At 42.2% G+C, this 18,523-nt stretch overlaps 1 protein-coding gene across 3 annotated transcripts in view; it reads right to left on the reverse strand.

Moving 5' to 3' along the window:
* Nucleotides 1–18,523, reverse strand: part of PTPRO (protein tyrosine phosphatase receptor type O) — a 104,111-nt gene that overhangs the window by 10,715 nt on the left and 74,873 nt on the right. For 2 of the 3 annotated variants that reach the window (XM_085049261.1, XM_085049263.1), the window contains exons 9-17: nucleotides 17,572–17,765; nucleotides 15,337–15,448; nucleotides 14,792–14,943; nucleotides 13,979–14,099; nucleotides 10,849–10,988; nucleotides 8,007–8,139; nucleotides 6,911–7,031; nucleotides 5,830–5,898; nucleotides 2,388–2,471 (exon numbers count right to left, since the gene is read on the reverse strand). In XM_085049261.1, coding sequence (XP_084905387.1) covers nucleotides 2,388–2,471; nucleotides 5,830–5,898; nucleotides 6,911–7,031; nucleotides 8,007–8,139; nucleotides 10,849–10,988; nucleotides 13,979–14,099; nucleotides 14,792–14,943; nucleotides 15,337–15,448; nucleotides 17,572–17,765 — 1,126 coding nt within the window. The remainder of the gene's footprint in view (nucleotides 1–2,387; nucleotides 2,472–5,829; nucleotides 5,899–6,910; nucleotides 7,032–8,006; nucleotides 8,140–10,848; nucleotides 10,989–13,978; nucleotides 14,100–14,791; nucleotides 14,944–15,336; nucleotides 15,449–17,571; nucleotides 17,766–18,523) is intronic. The other variant, XM_085049262.1, reaches the window with a different exon arrangement.

Genomic DNA, 18,523 nt, shown 5'->3' on the forward strand with positions numbered 1-18,523 from the left:
TATCATGATGCTATTTTTAACTTCATGATGATATAAGAATGATTTCTAGATCACTTGCTTCACAACTTCAATTAGTAAATTAAAGGAGAAGACTTTCAAATTCAAAGTAATATAGAGAAAGAAATATTAAAAATTTGAGCATTTTAATTTTTCTACCCTGTTTAGTTTAGAAGTTACATTAAAAAAAATGAAGTATTAATTTTCAAGGTTAATTTTTCTACCCTGTTAAGTTTAGAAGTTACATTAAAAAAAAATGAAGTATTAATTTTCAAAGTTAAGTTTTACAGAATGTTCAGTTTCTGGAGCAGCCACAGCCTGTAGTGATTTGTTATTTTGTCAAGGTCCATTTCCATTTAGATGAGGAGCTTTAGCTGCACAATTAACAAGAGCTATAGCACTACCAGCTTTATATTAATGTGGAGATTAAATATGATAAACCTCCTCAGCCTATCATGTTATCTGCACAGCCATGTGTACTGCACACATAAATTAGTGGTATTTATTTTCCATCTCCAAAGATTTTTTTCCAATGAAATCTTAAAGTTAATTCCCCTAAATTATTCCACACACCTCCATCCCCCTGTGACTGTAAACCTTTTAATGTCAGGTGCATAAGAATTAATTTGAAAAGAAAAAAAACACCTAAATGCTCTTTATGATGGGAATGCTTCTAAGAATGCTTCTCCAAGGGACACTTCAAGAGGCAATAAAACAAATGATTGACACACATTTCTCAGCAAGAATTTCCTGTCCCTAGATAATCTCAAAAGGCTTTTGTTTCTTAGCACTGCAATTGTTTCCTGAATGTTCATAAATATTTGAAAGCAGCTTGTGTGAGAAACAAAGACATTTGAAACATTAGCTGCTGTTTCATCTGTTATTCCATTTACTCTACAGATTAAAACACCAAGACAGGCATTAATCTCATCTCATTGCACTTCAGCTCCTGTAACCTTAACCATCCAGGCTAAACCAGGGAGATTGAGTGAAGGGGAAACCTTGGAGAAAGATCCACATCTGGAGAGGTGGCTTAACACATCTGGAGAGGTGACTTAACACATCTGGAGAGGTGGCTTAACACATCTGGAGAGGTGGCTTAATGCATAATAAAAGCAAAAAGGCACAGGGGCAGAAGAAGCCAACTCTTTCTGCAGCAGTGCCATTGACAGTGCATCTGAGCATTGGAGATAAAAGAGTTCAGTGTGACCTCCAAAATAATAATAATAATGATAATAATAATAATCCTGCTTGCCTGACCCTCCACCACTGCAGCTCGAGAGTTAGCTGAGGTTACACCAGATAATCATTATATAATAATAACTAACATTAACTTGGAGAGGTGTGGAAAGGTCCCCTGTGCTCCTCAGTGTGGAGAACATGCTTTTGTCCCCCTGAGAGAATAAAGGAACCTTCCTCCAGTGACACAAACACTCTCACTTCCAGGCCAACTGGAAATTCAGATGGGTTTTCCTGCAGACCCACTGCAATGCAAGGAAAATCTCTCACAAAAATCCCTGTGCTGGGGATGGTGATGTCTGCCTGCCAGGCTTTGCATGGTAAGACCAGGAAAATGCCTGGGAAATGAAATCTTAACCTCAGTTGCACCCTTTTTGTAAAATCCTATAACTTGGAGTCAAGACCATCAGGAACTTAAGTTTCTTTATATGAATTAGGCATTTTTGGATCACAGTCAATTATAATTATTTGTTAAATGGTTTGCCAAACAGTCCTGGTTGTAAACAGACACATGGCTTTGTTAGGTGTTTTCAAAAAACAATCAGTTGTTTACAAAGTCCATATAAATTATTTACAGACTGAAGTATTAAATACACACAATGAGCAGTGCACACAGTGACCCTATTTGTACCCTATTTGTACCCTTTGGGACTTCTGGCTCTATTGATTCTCAGTGAACTGCTTTTGCCAAAAACAAACCTTTTACTAATATCAGGGTAGCCTAAGTGCACCTTTAAAAAACAAATGTATTTGACATCACACACCAAACAGGTGAGGCACAACCAAGCAATTTTAGTAATAAAACAGCAGCAATCAGCTCCAGGCAATGAACACAGAAATAACCAGGACAGAAGAAGCCACATTATAATGAAGCAGCAAAAATTGCAAAGACAGCAATGAGATGGATATGATGACCACTCCAAAATTAGCTTTTTAATCCCAAAATGGGCTGGAGCATCAACAGGCAGAGCAGATGAAGCAGGGCAGCAAATACTGTGATACCCACATCCTGAACAGTCCGTGTTCTAGGGCAAAAAATTCTATCTTAAAAGCTTTGACTCGTTTGAAAACAAAAATATCATACATTTTTCATGGAATAGAAATTAACATCGTTTACACATTGCATATGGAAAAACAAGTAAGTCACTTACCAAGGATTAATATAAAATGCCAAAAGATAATCAGTCCAAAGGCATGAGGGTAGCAGAGTTAGGAAAGCAAACACACTTCTACGCCTGTGAGCATTAATAAATAACATACATAAAGATGAGAAAGTGGGGAGAGTTAGTAAGACAAACAGAAATCAGGAGATCAGCAAATTCTATTTTAAAAATCAGCTAAACCCATAAATCCTCCTTCTTATTTACTTCCTAAGAATATTATTAGCATCCCTGAGATTCCTCACCCTGACACCCTCTGCAGGATTTTCAGCTTATCCAACACAAGATTCTATTTGGGCAAAAGAAGTAGGTCTTATCACATTGATTCAGGGCTGTTAGTCTAAATTTTCAGAGAGTAAAATGGGTAGGAAAACATCACTGACAGATTTACAGCCACTGCACAGGTGGCATGAAGCCTCTTTGCTGATGTTTGCAGATATTCAGTGCTGACATGGTTTGTTCTTATCACAAACAAGCCACAGTCATCTCCCACATTTGTCCCTGCAAGTGATCCTGGGGATATCAGGAGATCTGTATCAGAGATAAATTCAGATGCTTCCAATCTCTCTTAATACCCTCTAGTGAGTCAGATTGCTCAATCCATGGAACATCTTGCAGAGTGCTGGAAATTCTCTCCTAGGTTTTCATCTGAACATTGCTTGAACAGTTCTAACTGTGCTTTCTATGCATAACTACTCACAGCAGATTTTACTGTGGCTAAAGGAAATATGAATACAAAATCATTCTAAATTTCTGTGTTTCCAAGCTGTTTACCAGGTTCTGCTGTGCATTAATTTGGGAAACCCACTCAGGCTGTTCTGCCTATCAGTGAAATGGGCTTTAGGTACTTCACAAATATTAAAAACTCAGGAAATTTAAACAATCTTTGCTGCAGTAGAAGGACTTTTTTTTAGCCAAATACACCCTCAGTGTGTTTTTTGCCCATCAGAAAATCTGCTGCCTTTGAAGTGATCCTGTCCTGCAGCTGCTCTAAAGAGGAAGAACAAAGTGAAATTTCCTTCTCCAGTACTCTTGGCCCTTATGAAGTTGGTAGATTGTGTATTTTCCCTGATAAACAATTCATGTCCAGTGTAATCATCCCTAATCTCAACCTTCCAACCAGTGCAGGAAACCCTCTGCCCATGCAGTGAGAAGCCCAATGATGCTTTGGTGAGTTTTGCTGCAGTGCAGTTTCTGCAGGGTGCCTTGGCCAGCTCTGGAGGGAACTGGGTGGGTCAGGCAGCAGGAAAAGCCTTTTCTACTTCATCATACACCTTGGGGCTCATTTGCTGGCTGAGTTTCTGGGGGACTGGACTGAGGGAGAAATCTGGTTTTCCATAAACACATCTCTGCTGCCAGAGGTTTCCATGAGTCTCAGAAGAGAGAAGTGAGGATGTTGCTGGAATACTTCTCTTTCCTTTGAGAAACTCCACAGGAGGCTTTTCCTTCCTCTTGCCTCCAGAGGCAGAAGGAATTATTCAAACCTGAGCTTCTCTCATCGTCAATCCTCACAAGAATTTCCACTCTTTATCAAACCACAGGCTACACTACCTCCAAACTGATTTATATGCTTCACAGACTAGGAGCTCTGACATCTAAGCCAATTGATTTTATTCAACATATGAAACATATGTAATTGCCCAATAAATACACCACTGTTTTTCTGCAATTATGTGGTCTTCCACATCCTGCTCAGGTGGACTGAACAACTTCATTAAAAGAAAGAGATGCAGAGATTGTTTAAATCGTGAAAACTCTGCTGAGCTGAGCTTCCCTTAGGAATTAGTAGCTTTGCCCATAGCTCCCTCACTATATCCCTGGAATGAGCCCAAGAAAAATGGATTTTTTAATCCTCCTAGCTGTCTTTAGGGCCATATTTCCCAGCTGGCTGCTTGAAGGATAAGTGGATCTGGTCTTGACATTAGACAACAGAGGCACACAGAACAACTCTCAGAGAAGTAAGGACCATAAGATAAGATAAGATAAGGACACACTGCCTTCAGGTACAACAGATTTGTGGAGGTATTCAGCAGGAATGCTTCCCTCAGTTTGTATTTTTATAACCCAATTCATGTATGTATACATATATGCATTTATACACACAAACATTCACATACACTAAATCAAGCAACAAGAACCTTCACTTTCACATCCAAACCTACTAATTCCCTTCCCTTGAAAAACAAAAAGCCTTTCATGCTTTTAATGACATCTGCTGCTAGTTTAATAATTTCATTCAAGCTTGGATATTTAATTACCATGAGTGTTTGATCTTCTGCCTCCTCTGCCATTAGCACAGCCCAAGCAGCAGAACTGAGGGATGATTTCACCAGCACTGCAAACAGCTAAACCCAGCAAGTGCAGCTTGTTTAATATCCTGTTAATTAGCAGCACAGTGAGATATTGACAAGATCTGCTGGGCTGTGAGTTCAGTTTGCAGGTTTATTAGCTCGTTGTGCTGCAGTGTCAATAATTCAGCCCATCCTGGCTGGCAGGCTGTGTCCTGGGAGATCAGGGAAGCAAATCCTGAGCCCCAACTCCTCTTTCCAACTTCTCAGCTGTCAGCAAAGCTGACCATGGGTGTAAAACCATTTTATTCCTCTGGCACCCTGGAACAGGGCTGATATTTTGAATATCTGTGTTTGGATTGCCTTGGAAGAGGAGAGGCTTTGGCAGAGATTGCTAATAACAGAAGAGCAAACCTTGGGTTTGTCATCACCACTCACTGATTATCAAAGCAGGAGTGGGAATCACCACACTGGTGCAGCCAGGTAGCTCTCAGAGCCTTTTACTCCTAGAAAAGCTAATTTTCTTTGTTCCAATACTTCTCTTCAGCTGATGGTGACAGTGATGATTTGGAGTCCATAGTGGCTGAAACTCCTGAAGGTGATTTTCTAGCTTAGAAAGATCCATTTGGGGTGTTTTGTTATTTTTTTCAACAGCACTGAACTTTGACTTAGAGTGTATATGTGAGTTGGCTTTCCTTGTCTTGTAACATAAGGATTTATTAATTAATGGCACTGCAGGGAGACACTTGCTAATTAGGCATCTACAAGTCATCCTGGATGTAAATATATGGAAATGCTTATTTACAGATCAAGTTTCTACAGTTGTGTTATTTTAGGAAATAAGTCTGTAAGAGAAAGGAAAAAAATATCCTCCCAAAACACATTATTGCAACCTGTCTGACCTGTATATACATCACTGCCTGCTGAAATGGCTTTACTAAAACCAGCAGGTGACAGAATGCATGGCTTCAGTCCTCATTCAAGAAATAAAATACATTCAAGGAATAACATACTAAATTAACAAGCATAGGAGTTTTATCCTAAAGAGGGACAGCAATGACAAACAAAAGCACTTTAGGATTGCAGATAACATTTTTCATAAAGCAGAGATGGGGAAGAAGAGCAGCTTTGCCTCAAACACTCACCAGTTGTAGGGGAGCTTCCCATCCCTCTCCAGAGATGCAAAGTTCACAAAGGTTCCAGCCCCACACTCCCTGTGCCAGCAAAACCAGGAGGGAAGAATTACTAGTTTTGGATTCACAACTCTTGCAAAGATTCAGCAGAGAACTCTTGGAGCTGCAGAGAAGTGCTGAATGCTCTCAGCTGTGACTGAGAGAATCTGCACTAACCATGGGTAAAACCCCTAAGTACAGCTGAACAAACCCAATAAATGTTCAGCACCACCTGAGAACAAATTACCTACAAATGCCTAAAAAGAATGAAATTCCCAAATAGACCTGATCTTCTGTCCAGATTGGTGCTTTCCACAGTCTGCCACTAGCAATGGTTTCTGTCCTCAGCACAGGTTAAATATTTACCTTTCTATACTAAATATTTACCTTTCTATACTAAATACTCACTGCTCCCACTCTAAGGAGAAGTTGTTTAATTATGTCCTTTTTACAGGATAATTATAGGTAATTTTGAGTTAAGAAAATAACTGTAGGGAAAAGAAAAAAAAATCCTGAAGAACATTTTAGTAGTGTCTTTATCACAAGTTCATTATTTTTGGCTACGAATTATAAACTGACTTGACTATTTCTTTGATTTAAGCAAACAATTGCTTGCAGCTTCTCAGTGGATTTATTTTTTAAATTTCCTTCTGGGGTTTTTATCTTCTGTGGCTAGAAGCAGTGATGGAGAAAAAGGCTTTGGGCTTGCTGCACAGAAATTAAATGGGAAAGAGAATTAATTTAGCTGGGATTTTCAGAGCCAGTTACACGTAAAAGGAACAAACCACATGATGTTTTCTTAAAAAGATAACCTGAAAACTGTGTGTGATGTGGTTATCTGTTACAGGGAGTACACAGCCAAGAAACAACACAAAAAATTCAGCATCTGCTAGTGTTAAGTGCAAGATTTTTTGCATAGGTGTTTTTTTTTTTTTAACATGAAATAACTTCTGTCTTGACATGGATTAATTCTCAGCTGAAACTACTGTCCCGATGTGTTTGTTGGTGTCTGAATTTTTTTTTTTTTTGGTAATTAGCATAAATCTGGACCTACCTGGCCATTTGCAGGTGTTTTCTCCTGAGAACCACCAGCGTGACCAGCAGCAGCCCAATCAGGAGGATGCTCAGGATGGCCAACACAGAGATCACCACCACGTTGGGGTTCATCTCAGTCACTGCAGGGAAAAGTGACTCTGGGTTATTCTGCCCACAAGCACTGACAGCTTTGTTTGGTTTTTCCCTGAGTTTTGATAATGTTATTTTTTTAAACTTATCTCAAAGAGCCTGGAGTGTTACAGAGAGAAAAACCTACCACAAGAGATAAAGGGAGAGTTTGAGTAGCTGTAGATAAAGGGAGAGTTGGAGTAGCTATTTCTCCTAGGAAATTTCTTTGGGGAAATGACTTCACTCTGGCATTTTTGTTAAACTTTGGCATGTTCTGATTTATTTTTTCTTTTCCTTTTTAGCTGACATTTATAACACAAGAGAAAACGCTGAAGGTAATACAAAATAGAGATATTTATCACCATCTATGTCTCCAAAGCACATTTTCTGCTCTCAAGTTGTTCTTCAACAACAATCAATACTTTTTCTGACCCAGAAGCAAAATAATAAGCTGGGGCTCTGTAATATACTGGGTTGGAATTGCTTAATTACTCTGGAAAGTGCCATTCCCAGGCATCCTCCATGCCTCCTGGCTGTGACTGCTGCAGACCCTGCAGAGCCCCTTTTCTTCCTTGAGAAAAAATTCACTTCTCTGCTGAACTCTTTGCTGAATGCAGAAAGCCTTAGCAGCTCATGAATGTGATTTCCCTCTTCTTTGGGCTTGGCTGAGAAAACATTTTTCTCCATAAATATCAAGCATGATGATATATCATCAAGTATGACAAATATCATCATTCTTGATGGTGATGTTCTTGCTGGTGATCCTGATGTTCAGTACTGACCCCACAAACTGCATCCCTGATCTCCAAAACCCACACCAGAGCTGAGCCCCGAGCTCAGATTTTTCCAGGTCAACCACAGCACTTTCCAAAGCTGCTCCCCATCCCAGCCCAGGCACATCTGGCAGCTTTTTCCTGATCCAAACCAAGTGCTCTGGAAAGCAAGGGGAGCAGCAGCAGGAGGAGGAGGAGGGAAGAGCTGCTTACCCATGGTGGACACGGCGATGAAGGTGGGGATGCTGGGGCTGTCGTGGCTGAAGGTGGTCACACTGCAGTTGTAGGACGTGGCAGGGCTGAGGCTGGAAATGGTCACCACGTGGGAAGAGACTGTGACAGGTTCCTGCAGACAGGAGGAGACCCACAGCAGTTTGTCTCTGCCCTGAGTGCACAGAGCAGGGCTGGGGGGATTGGGGAGGTGAAGGGAGATCTGGGAGAAACCAGAGCTTTGGGACACAGGAAATGTCACCTGGGCTGTCCTGGGGAGGTAAAGGGAGATCTGGGAGAAACCAGAGCTTTGGGACACAGGAAATGTCACCTGGGCTGTCCTGGGGAATGGGCAAGGAGGCTGGCAGGAAAGGGGGTGAATGCAGCAGCAAGAACATCCCAGAGCACTGCAGGGAGCCCTTTGGGGAGGGAAGGAGAGGTGCCTCTGGGGCTTGGTGGGGAAAGCACTGAGACCCCCAGGAAGGAAGCACTGTGACCCCCAGGATAGAAGCACTGTGACCCTCAGGATGGATGCACTGTGACCCCCAGAAGGCACTGAGACCCCCAGGACACCCCGAGGTGGCACAGCTCAGCAGCTCTGGGCACTGAGCCTCACAGGTGGGAGGAAAACAAAGGTGTTTCTACTCCAAGCACAGCCAGGACAGTCCCACTCCCTGCTCTGAATGAAGCCAGAATTCTGACAGGAATTCATGTCATCTCTGCCTCTGAGGAGCTCCTCTGGATGGGAAAACCTGGGATTGCTTTGGAGTGGCCAAGGTGAAAAACAAAGCTAGAGCAAAGCTATTATTTGGTAATAATTACAATCACCCTACAGCTCAGCGTTTCCAGCTGGTAGAAACTGTGTGTAACATATTTATGTAACATGTATAAATAAATATGTATGTAACGTATTTACCCAAGGAGTTAATTACTCTGACCCTTGTGAACACTTTATGGATTTTAAATGCTGACAGAGCAAGAGAAAACAAACACAACCAGAACAACATGCACTGACTTAAAGAAAGAGATCCTTAAGGTCTTTGATTTTCTGTCCTGTCCAGCAGAACCAGGTGGTTAAAGCTGTAAACACAGGGACACTGAGCCAGTGGTGTGGAAGGGAAAGGAGGAGAAGTTTTGTGAATGAGCTCACTCCAGATGGGGAATACAAGATGCTGTATTCCCCAATACAAAAAATACAAAAAAAAAAAGACAAGAAGTCCCAAGCACTGGGTATTTGCTGTCAGCCATGGCCTAACTCTGCTGCAGAGCAATGCTGAGCTGCACTGTGCAGATGAAAGCACAGAGTGCAAGGGAGATTTTTATTGCCTGAGCTGAAAGGAGGAGCCACACTTTGGCAATTGGACTTGGTTGGATGTTTCCATTTTCCCCTCTGGGAAATTTAAATTAGCCAACTCAAATCCAAGATGTTCAAAACCAGAAAGCTGCTCCTTTTCATTTCACTAATCTAAAAATGGAGGAAAGGGGACAAAAATATTCATGTAGTTAGCCTGGAAAATCACAAAGAATTGTCACCAGGCTACTTGGAAAGAATTCCTTTTCACAGTGCAAAAGGAGCTCTTCCCCATTTTGCTGCAGAACAGGAAAGAGAGAGATGAATCTGATGAGGAGAGAGCTGACAGTTCTGTGCATAATCCGTGCCAGATGTTCATGGCAACAAATGAGACACCCACTGAAGCAGCTGCCAGTGAAGCAATCTTTTCCTGATGTTCTTAAAACAGATCTGCTCTGAACTAAAGCTGCAAATCCTGAGCTATTTTCCTTGCCTGATCTCATCTCTGTGTTGAATCTCTGTGAAGTGAGACAATGACTTCACAACCTTTGCTAGTGAGGGTGAAAAGCAGGAATCTAGATGTGGAATCCAAACTTGCCAAAAGATCAAAGTGCATTTAAACTTTTTTTTTCTTTAGTCATTGCCTGTCTTAATTTAAAAAGAATATTAAATAATTCACACTGATCTTCCATGGGATTAAAGAGTGTGCAAGTCTTTTGTGATAATCTGTGGTTTAAGTGGGTAATTTTTCACTTCTTTCTGAATGATTCTGATGTGTCACAGTCCACATGGGCATGTAATCAGAGTGATTCATTATCCCTTCAGCCAAAGCACCGAGTAAACCTCACGCTGAATGCCAAGAATTCAAACTACTACTGCTCTCTGTTTGTCACTGAAAGCATCAGCAATTTAAATACTCTGATACTCAGGTGGCCTCTCTGTCCAGCCAGAGAAAAGGAGGTTCATTAGTGAGCCTCAGAAGGTGCTCTGGAAGAAAATACCCTGAGATAAAATGCATGAGAAGCACATTTTCAGCATAAGGGAGTCTGTGAATAGCAAGGAACTCCTGCTGAACTTCAGTTAACAGATCTCAAAATCAGGAATAAAGTTTGCCAGAAATAAGTAGATACTGTATGAGAGATCTCATGGCATCTAGATATGTCTATTTTTCCCATTCCTCATCAAGCTACCTGACCATTTTCCCTTCTTGTTCATTGCCATTGCTCAGTTTTGTGCATTAGGTTTTCACAGGTATCAGAGCTATTTCCACACAGCCCAACACCAACACTACTGGATGCACTTATTTCCTCTCCCACCAGTTATAATCTCATCAAAAAGGCAGAACTCAACATTGCAAAACAATGAAACATTTTACTATTTGAAGTGTAGCTTCAGTAGTTTAGCTTTTAAGAGTTTAATTCTGAGCCACCTGATCACGTTTGGTATAAAATGTCATTTAAACTCCCATTTCAAGGAGCAGAGCCAGAGCAGGAAGGTGCAAGGCTCAGTCTAGGCTCAGAGATGAAGAGTGAAGAGCACAGAAGAGACACCAACCTGGATTTTGGTCTCCTGGCCAGATCCAGCCTGCTGGCAGTAGACTTCAAAGAAATCAGCCACTCCTTCTTCCACCCAGAGCAGAGTCACAGAGGTCTGAGTCTTGTTGACAGCAAACAGGGATTTTGGAGGGGCTGGCTCTGGTGTAAGAGAAAAATCTCCTTTCATTAAGCTTATCTTTAAGTTCCCAGACAACTGAGAAAAATGAAAAAGTTGAAAGCAATGCCTGATGCCCTTCTATCTTTCATTTCCTTCAGATAAAGTCCACCAATGCAAATCGTCTCACGATGCTAAACCACCACTGTGAAATGGGAAGATGATGAAGTGGGTTGGTTTTTCTTCTCTATTTGAAGTGTTCTCTGTTTGGACAGATGGATAATTACTTCACTTCCCTTTTCAGCAGAGCCCTTGTTGGAGGCTGATCAGTGGGTTCTATTAATAGAGCAATGGTAGCAGAAACCCTCAGAGAAGATGATTTTCCACCTGTTAGCAACACATTTGGCCTCAGAAAGCTTTTCCTCACCAGGCTGCCCAGGAGATTACAAAGAGGCTTCCCACAAGCAAAGGCTGCCTGAGTTCATCTGATGGCAGCAGAGGAAATATTTAGTCAATTATCAGTTAAAAAACCCCTTGTATCTTTTTTTTCCCCCTCAGCTAACAATTAAGGGCCATTGGATCTGTGCTCACTTCCACCAGCTGTAGGGATTTTCTCCTCAATATTACTTTTTCTCCTCAATGCAATATTATTTCAACACCAAGGCATAATCCTGATTTTCATCCTGATGACTTCCCATGCTGGGTATTGACAATCCCTGGCTTTCCACACCTCCTGGGCTCTTCTGCTTTGCCTTCAGAGCAAAGTTTGGGTTGGACGTTTCTGATCTGTTCTGCACAGCTCTCGGATTTCCTATTCCATGGATGTTTAATTCAAGCTGCAATTCTCAGACAATGATCTGATTTCAGGGTTCTGACACACTGCATACACCAGGTGATGCACAACACCACTTTGGTTTTATTTTTTTCCTTCCCCAAACAATTTGTCATTCTCATTCAGTGAGATGCTGTCCCAGGAACCTTGGCACAAGGGACTTGCTGAAGTAGTTATAGACTTTTGGGAGACATTTCTGATCCCAAAACGATCAGATCTGTGTCCTAGGCTTGGAAACTGCCCAGAACACATTGGCATGATGGGGAGAGCTGGGCAGGGCTGAGGCACATGCAGTGGGACTGCAGTGCTCAGCTGGTCCCAGAGCTGCACAGGAATCTCCTCTCCCCTAATCACATCTGTAGATCTGCTCTGGGAGTCACCAACCCATCCCAGCTCTCCCTCCAGGTGAAACAATGGCCCCAGTTAAAACAGGAGTTGTGCACTTGGCCAGCATCCCAAGCAAACCCTCCTTTAGCCTGCAGCAAATGGCTTGATTTGGCTGCAAGAGGAAAGCTGCCAGGATGGAGCAAACACGGTGGAGGGAAGAAGATTTGGCAGGAGAGCTGCAGGGACTGCCAAGCACTGAGTCGTCTGTCACTGAGTCACTTTGCACTGCTGCTAATTACAACTCCCACTGCTGCCCTCAGAAACACAGAGCAGGGAAACCTCTGGCAAAATATCCTTGCTTTTGTCTATTCAAAGTTCAGACATCAGAAAGGGAAAAAAAATCCAACTCAAGCCAATAAAAACCCCACACCCAGAAGTCTAGAAGGGATTTATTGAAATGGAATTCATCCCACCTTCCCTTTGCTGTCACTGGAAGGCAAAATACTCATCCCAGTTCAATGGGAGAGAAAGAACACAGAGATACAACTGTGCTGCAGGGTGTGCAACACAAATCACACTGTGGGTCTGTGTGAAAGATAAAACTAGCTGGTATTTTGAAATAGCACCCTGAAATGTTTAGGCAGTGCTAGCAGGGAGTTCTGCTCAGCCTCACCTGCTCAGTTCTGGTATTAATACATCTATTTAGCTGCACAGACAGCAGCTTGGGGAAAACAGGGATATGGTTTGCACAGGGAAGAGAAAACTCATCCAATCTGTCTGCTTCTCTCAAATATTGCCTCTGGCCAAAAGACCTGCAAGAACTTCAGATTGTGTGTCTGCACTGCTCACCTCAGCAGTGTCTGAGATGTGAGTAAGAGTTCTGAGAAACAGAAATGGGCAATGCTTGCTTCGAGACTTCTAATCCAATTAGAAATTATTAGGTACTTTAAATTTACTCCTCTCCCAGTGACTCACAAAAGGACTATTGTTCATGTGGAGAAGATAATCCAGTTTGAAATTACAAACTCTTCCTTACCCAGCTTCTCTGTGCAGTTAACACCCACAAAAGCAGTTTTGCACACTTGGAAATTTCAGTTTTAGGTTCCTAAGGCTCAACAATTCTACATACATTCAGAAGAGAACTAAAATTTCTTAAGGTCCAATGGTGCAGTGTCCAGTGGTTCTCCCAAGTAAAGAAACATATTGGGCAGAAAATTATACTTTAAAGTCTTACATTAAGGATCAAGTTCTCAAGTTTTCTTTTGGTTCTATATTACACATATTTCTCTTAAAATGAAGCTGGGTTCCACATTCGTGAATCTGACTGTTTCTATAAAGAGTGCTAGCATTAATTTGTATTTCAGGGTAAGTTCTTGGTGTTGGAAGACTTTGCAGATGTGCAGGGAGAGAGGAGGGGAGACAGGAAAGGAGAGCAGGTGGCAGAAGGACCTAGAAATTGGCTTGGCAGAAGCAGAAAGGAAAGTTCTGCTTTTTATGGAAAAGTTTTTGTGAAGGTTGAGTCGCCACTCTCAAAACCTACACATGTTCAGGATTTTGGGAAAGCCCCTGTGAGGCTGAGTTGTTCTCTCAGCAAGGCACTAAGTGATTTCCACTCTCCTCCTTCCACTCACAGTCCAATTTTGCCTCTCTCCCTCCTCTGGAGCAAAACCATTTTAGGAGAGGATCTTCTCACAGCAATGAGACAATCTTCATCTCACTGAGGTGAAAATCCCAGCTCTGCAGGAGAAATGGGGTCACAGTGCAGAGCTGTGCATGAAGGGAGGTGCTGACAGAGCTCTCTGCAGCCAAATGAGTGCAGGGAGGGAAGAATTGCCCAACAATTGATAATAATAATTGCCCAACAGCATTTCTTACCCAGTTTCACCAGCTGGGGCACAGAGGTGTTGCTGCCTCTCTCGGTGCAAGCAGTGACTGAGAGGTTGTAGATGTCCCCAGGAGGCAAACTGAGCACTGCAGTCATCACATTGCGAGTTACCTGAGGGAGCAGAGAGATCAGCTTCAGCGGGGCACCAACCACACAGCTGCCCTGAAAATCCACCTGCAAACACTCCAAAAACTCCTGTGCAGCACAGCAGATCTTCTGCACGCCCCAGACTGTGACATCAACCCACTGACACCAGCTATGAAACTGGAATAGCACAATGCAAAAAAGAAGATTATCTTAGGCTGCACTATGTGGCCAGAAATTAAGAGAAAATTAAGAGAATTTAAGGAAAAAAGAAAATCTCCCTCACACCATGGAGAAGTCTTGTGAATCTAGATATTTCTAGTTGGGCAAAATGCTAAACAAGCCACAGACTTGAGTATATTGTAATTTTAGAGGAATTTAAATCAGGTCAGACAGCTCAAAGAAAAGCACACAAGCCATGTGCAGGCAAGCTTTATGTATCAAAAAACCTGAAAATTGCACTGGATCCCTACAGAAACACTGCCCAGGGGCTGTTCTGAGAGCTCAAGTCTTTGGAAGTTCATCTAACACTGTGAAATGACTTGAACTGAGCAGAATTCTACCAAACTCGCTGAAACTTTGGAATGCAAAGTTATCAACTCAGAAAAACAAAAGTAAACAAATAAGAACCTGCCAAAAAAAAGAAAAAAAAAGAAAAAGAAAAAAGAAAGAAAGAAAAGCCCAGAGAAATGAGCACCACCTTCCCCACTCAAACTTACGCTCTTCTTGATTTTTTTCTTTCCCTCTGCAATGACCATCCAGTGCAGCATCCTGGAGTGAGACAGGTCAGGACCATCTCCCCCATAGGTCCAGGTGACGTACAGAAGGTGGTTGTAATACTCCACAGAGGTGATTTTGGGTGCCACTGGTGCTGAGGGAAGAAAGCAAAGTGTGTCAGACAGTGTGTCAGCAAATCAGTCATGAACTTCTGCCAGGGGATGCTGCTGGGAAGAGAAATCACAAATCTAGCAGGAAATTATGAATAAAAACCCCTTTGAAAAGGCCACAAGATGTCACTGCTGCTTGCACAAAGGCTCCTTGACTTTGCCACTGAGACATTTCTCAGTGAACAGATTTACTGCAGTAATCACTGAGGAAAGCAGCAAATGCACAAAATTGAAAACACTCAGCTGGCAATAGCAGCAAATGCACAAAACTGAAAACACTCAGCTGGTGACACCCCAACTGCAGCTCCTGCAGTGAAACAACAGCCAGGTGGAGTTGCTGCCCAGCAGCACTGCAGGGTTTTTGGCTGGCTGGTTACCTGTGATGAAGCTGATGGTGGAGCTGTCACAGCAGCTCAGCTCGGGCTCCCCCCAGGTCACCATGGTCACCCTGAAATTGTAATACCAGGCAGGCAGCAGGTTGGCAATTCTCTGTGAAGGAGAAAACACAGCGAGCAGCTCAGCAGAGACTCAGCAGCACCAGGCAGCACTTCTGAAATACAGCAGGATTTATCAGTTTAGGGCACACACTCACTATCTGAGCTCCCAGTCCTCCCTTCAGGGGAAATCTCTGAAATTTGGTGTTTCCATTTATTCAAAAGTCTGTGCAGGAGAGCAAACAGCTGGATGGCTCTGCTGCTCATCCACATCTGGCTGCAGGTTCTCCTGCCACAGGAATCTCCCATGGATTTCCAGGGCAGTAAAAACCATTCCCACAGAGCAATCTGCCATCCCAATCCCAGCAAAATATCTACATGGAAAATGTTCAATATTAGGTGCTCCTACTTTGATTAAATGGGGGTTTGAGGATAAATTAGGAGCAATGTTTTTGTCACAGGTATTGTCACTTTAAAAGGTGTATTTTTTCTCCAGTTTTCAAAGTGTATTTCGCTTTCTATTATCATTTATTATGAATGGAATATGAATGAAACATGAATGACTTATGAGATATAAATTATATATGTAAATATAAATGAGATAGAAATGAAGTATAAAAGGCAGAATGTTTTATATTATAATACTGAGTGCAATATTTAAGTTAAAACTCAAATTCTTCCACTGACGGCACAGAACATTTAAGATATTTATGTTTCAATGACAAGCCTCATGATATTATTAAAATTCAAAATAAAAGCAAGTTGCAAAAACTTAGTATCTTCAACAATGTAGAAATTGCTATTTTTGCAGATCTCTGTTGTTTGCAGAATGAAGCAACTAAACGAGAGAAAAGACAAATTCAGTTCCAAAGGTTCTTATCAAATGTTAACCTCCAGTAAATTGAATATTTCACGCTGTTGGATACCTTGATTTTTGACTCCCCTGCCTTCTCACTGTCTCCAGCATTCACCACCCAGAGAGCAGCAGAGCCCAGGGATCCCAGTGGGATTCTGGAGAACCACCAGAGAACCCAACAGAAGTTCACCAGAACCTACCTGAATGTTAAATGCCACAAGAGAAGAACAGGGAAATGTTCTTTCCCTAACTCAGGCTTATTTTTAAAAATTATCCCTGAAGAAAAGCTCACTTTGTGCATTTCAGAGTGAAATCCAGCCAGAGGAATTCCAGCTTGGCTTCTCTGAGCAGGACTTGCAGCAGTGAGGGAGAACATCCCCTCCTGTTCTAACAAACCCCAGCAGCTCTGGGTGATGGCTTAGATCACCCAGCTAGTCACCTCTTTCTGCTGAGTCATGATTACAAGATATTAATTACTAGTTTGGGAAGGTATTTTTGGTTTTAATTTCCCCAGAGATTGATGAGCTAGATTTACAGTCCCAGCCCCAGTTACAGTAAAGCTGCTGCAGCCCAAATGGCTCCACCAATGGCAATATGCAAATCCTTTACAGTAAATCACTGTGCCTCTCACCAACAGCAAGTTATTGCTCTTTTTTGCATACTCATAACTATCTGAACAGCTAATTTCAGCTGGAATTGCTTTCTGTCTTGCACCACAGTGAAGTCTGAATAAAATCTGTTCACCTTCTCCAGGAAATCATGGGAAAGAGGAGGAAAATTTCACTTTATTTTTGCACAGATGCCTGTGAGTACATGATGAGTGTGTTCTTACACAGACCAGCATTCACCTAGTTAAAATCCCAGCCTAGGTTTTGCAGCTTCAGAAAAATGAAAGCTGTTTCCACAAAACCCTCTCCCCAGCTCAGCCCTGCAGCTGGCAAAGTGCAAGCCCAGCCTGCAGCCCCAAATCCATACCATCAATATTAATTATGGAGCTCAGGCTTTGGGCTGCACCCCCTGAGGAGAGCATGGAGCTTTGAAAGCCTTGGCTGACAAACTGACCCACAAACTGAAGCTGCCTCTGGACTTGCTGAACACCAAAAAAAAAAAGAGGTTCATCTCCTGTCTCATTGCTCTGCATAAATTCAGCATGGTTCAGCTGGCACTGCCTGGCTTTAGAACACAAAATGCCTCCAGCAGCCTGGACATTTCCTCTGCTTTGCTGGGGAAAAAGTGCCATTTTTTGTAGATATTCATGGGGAAAAGGAGGAAGCACAAGGTGCCACCCAGGCAGGGGACAGCAGGCAGGAATGCCACTTTACCACAGAGGCAGTCAGGGACACAGTGGCTGCTATCTCATAGTAGGTTGTCCACTCCGAGGTCATCGTCGAGGGGTTGAAGTAAAACATTTCCACAACATATTTCCTGAACACCCCCAGGAAAGGTCTGTTCCAGCTCAGAACCACAGCTGTAGGTCCCAAAGGGTAGAGTGTCAGATCCTTTATTCCTGTGGGCACTGTGAACCAGAAATTATGGTTAGTGCAGTGTGTGTGTTATCAGTCCTACTTTATTTTAAAATTACACCTTGCCTTAATCAAATTCTACCTATTTCTGGGTTTTTTCACAACTTTAATTCCCAAGAACTTCCTTGTCACAAGCACTTGAATACCATTTTTTCAGCATTTGTTCTCCAGTTTAAAATTACTTTTTCAGAAGTGGCTGCAGACAGCTTGGTGTTGTGACTGCTTAGCTTGAGAGAAAGTGCAGAGCTTGATTTTTCATAAATGGAGAGTTCCATCCTACTCTGAGAATCAGGATGCCTAGGAGATATTTCAAGATGCTCAAAACCAAAAGCATCAAAGGCCAGAGCACTGCAAGAAGGAAAAGTTTTTATCTCCAGCCCTCCTTCCCTGGGGAGCCCAAAGGTTCTGTCATGTATTTGTGTCTCACACACAGTGACACCCAGAAAGAGTTGAATATTTCTCTGCAAGTGTAACTCTGTTCACTGAATCTCCTCTCTCTGACCTCTCTATAAATACATTTTGATTAAGTGGTAATCTTGGCAAAATAATTTAAACTAAAATGAAATGGTAGAATCCTAAATCACAGATATGGGAGCAGCAGCTCTGCCGGCTGGACATAAAACCACATTCCTGAAAATGTCACTCTCAGTCTCAGAGGGTTCTTCTCATTTCCAAACCCCAAAGCAGAGGACATCAACATCCACTGTTAAACCCAAGGAAATCAAGGTATAGTCTTCAGAACTTCATGAAT

The sequence above is a fragment of the Lichenostomus cassidix genome, chromosome 1Ab (genome assembly GCF_008360975.1).
Source record: "Lichenostomus cassidix isolate B80296 chromosome 1Ab, HeHo_3.0, whole genome shotgun sequence".
Lineage (NCBI taxonomy): Eukaryota > Metazoa > Chordata > Aves > Passeriformes > Meliphagidae > Lichenostomus > Lichenostomus cassidix.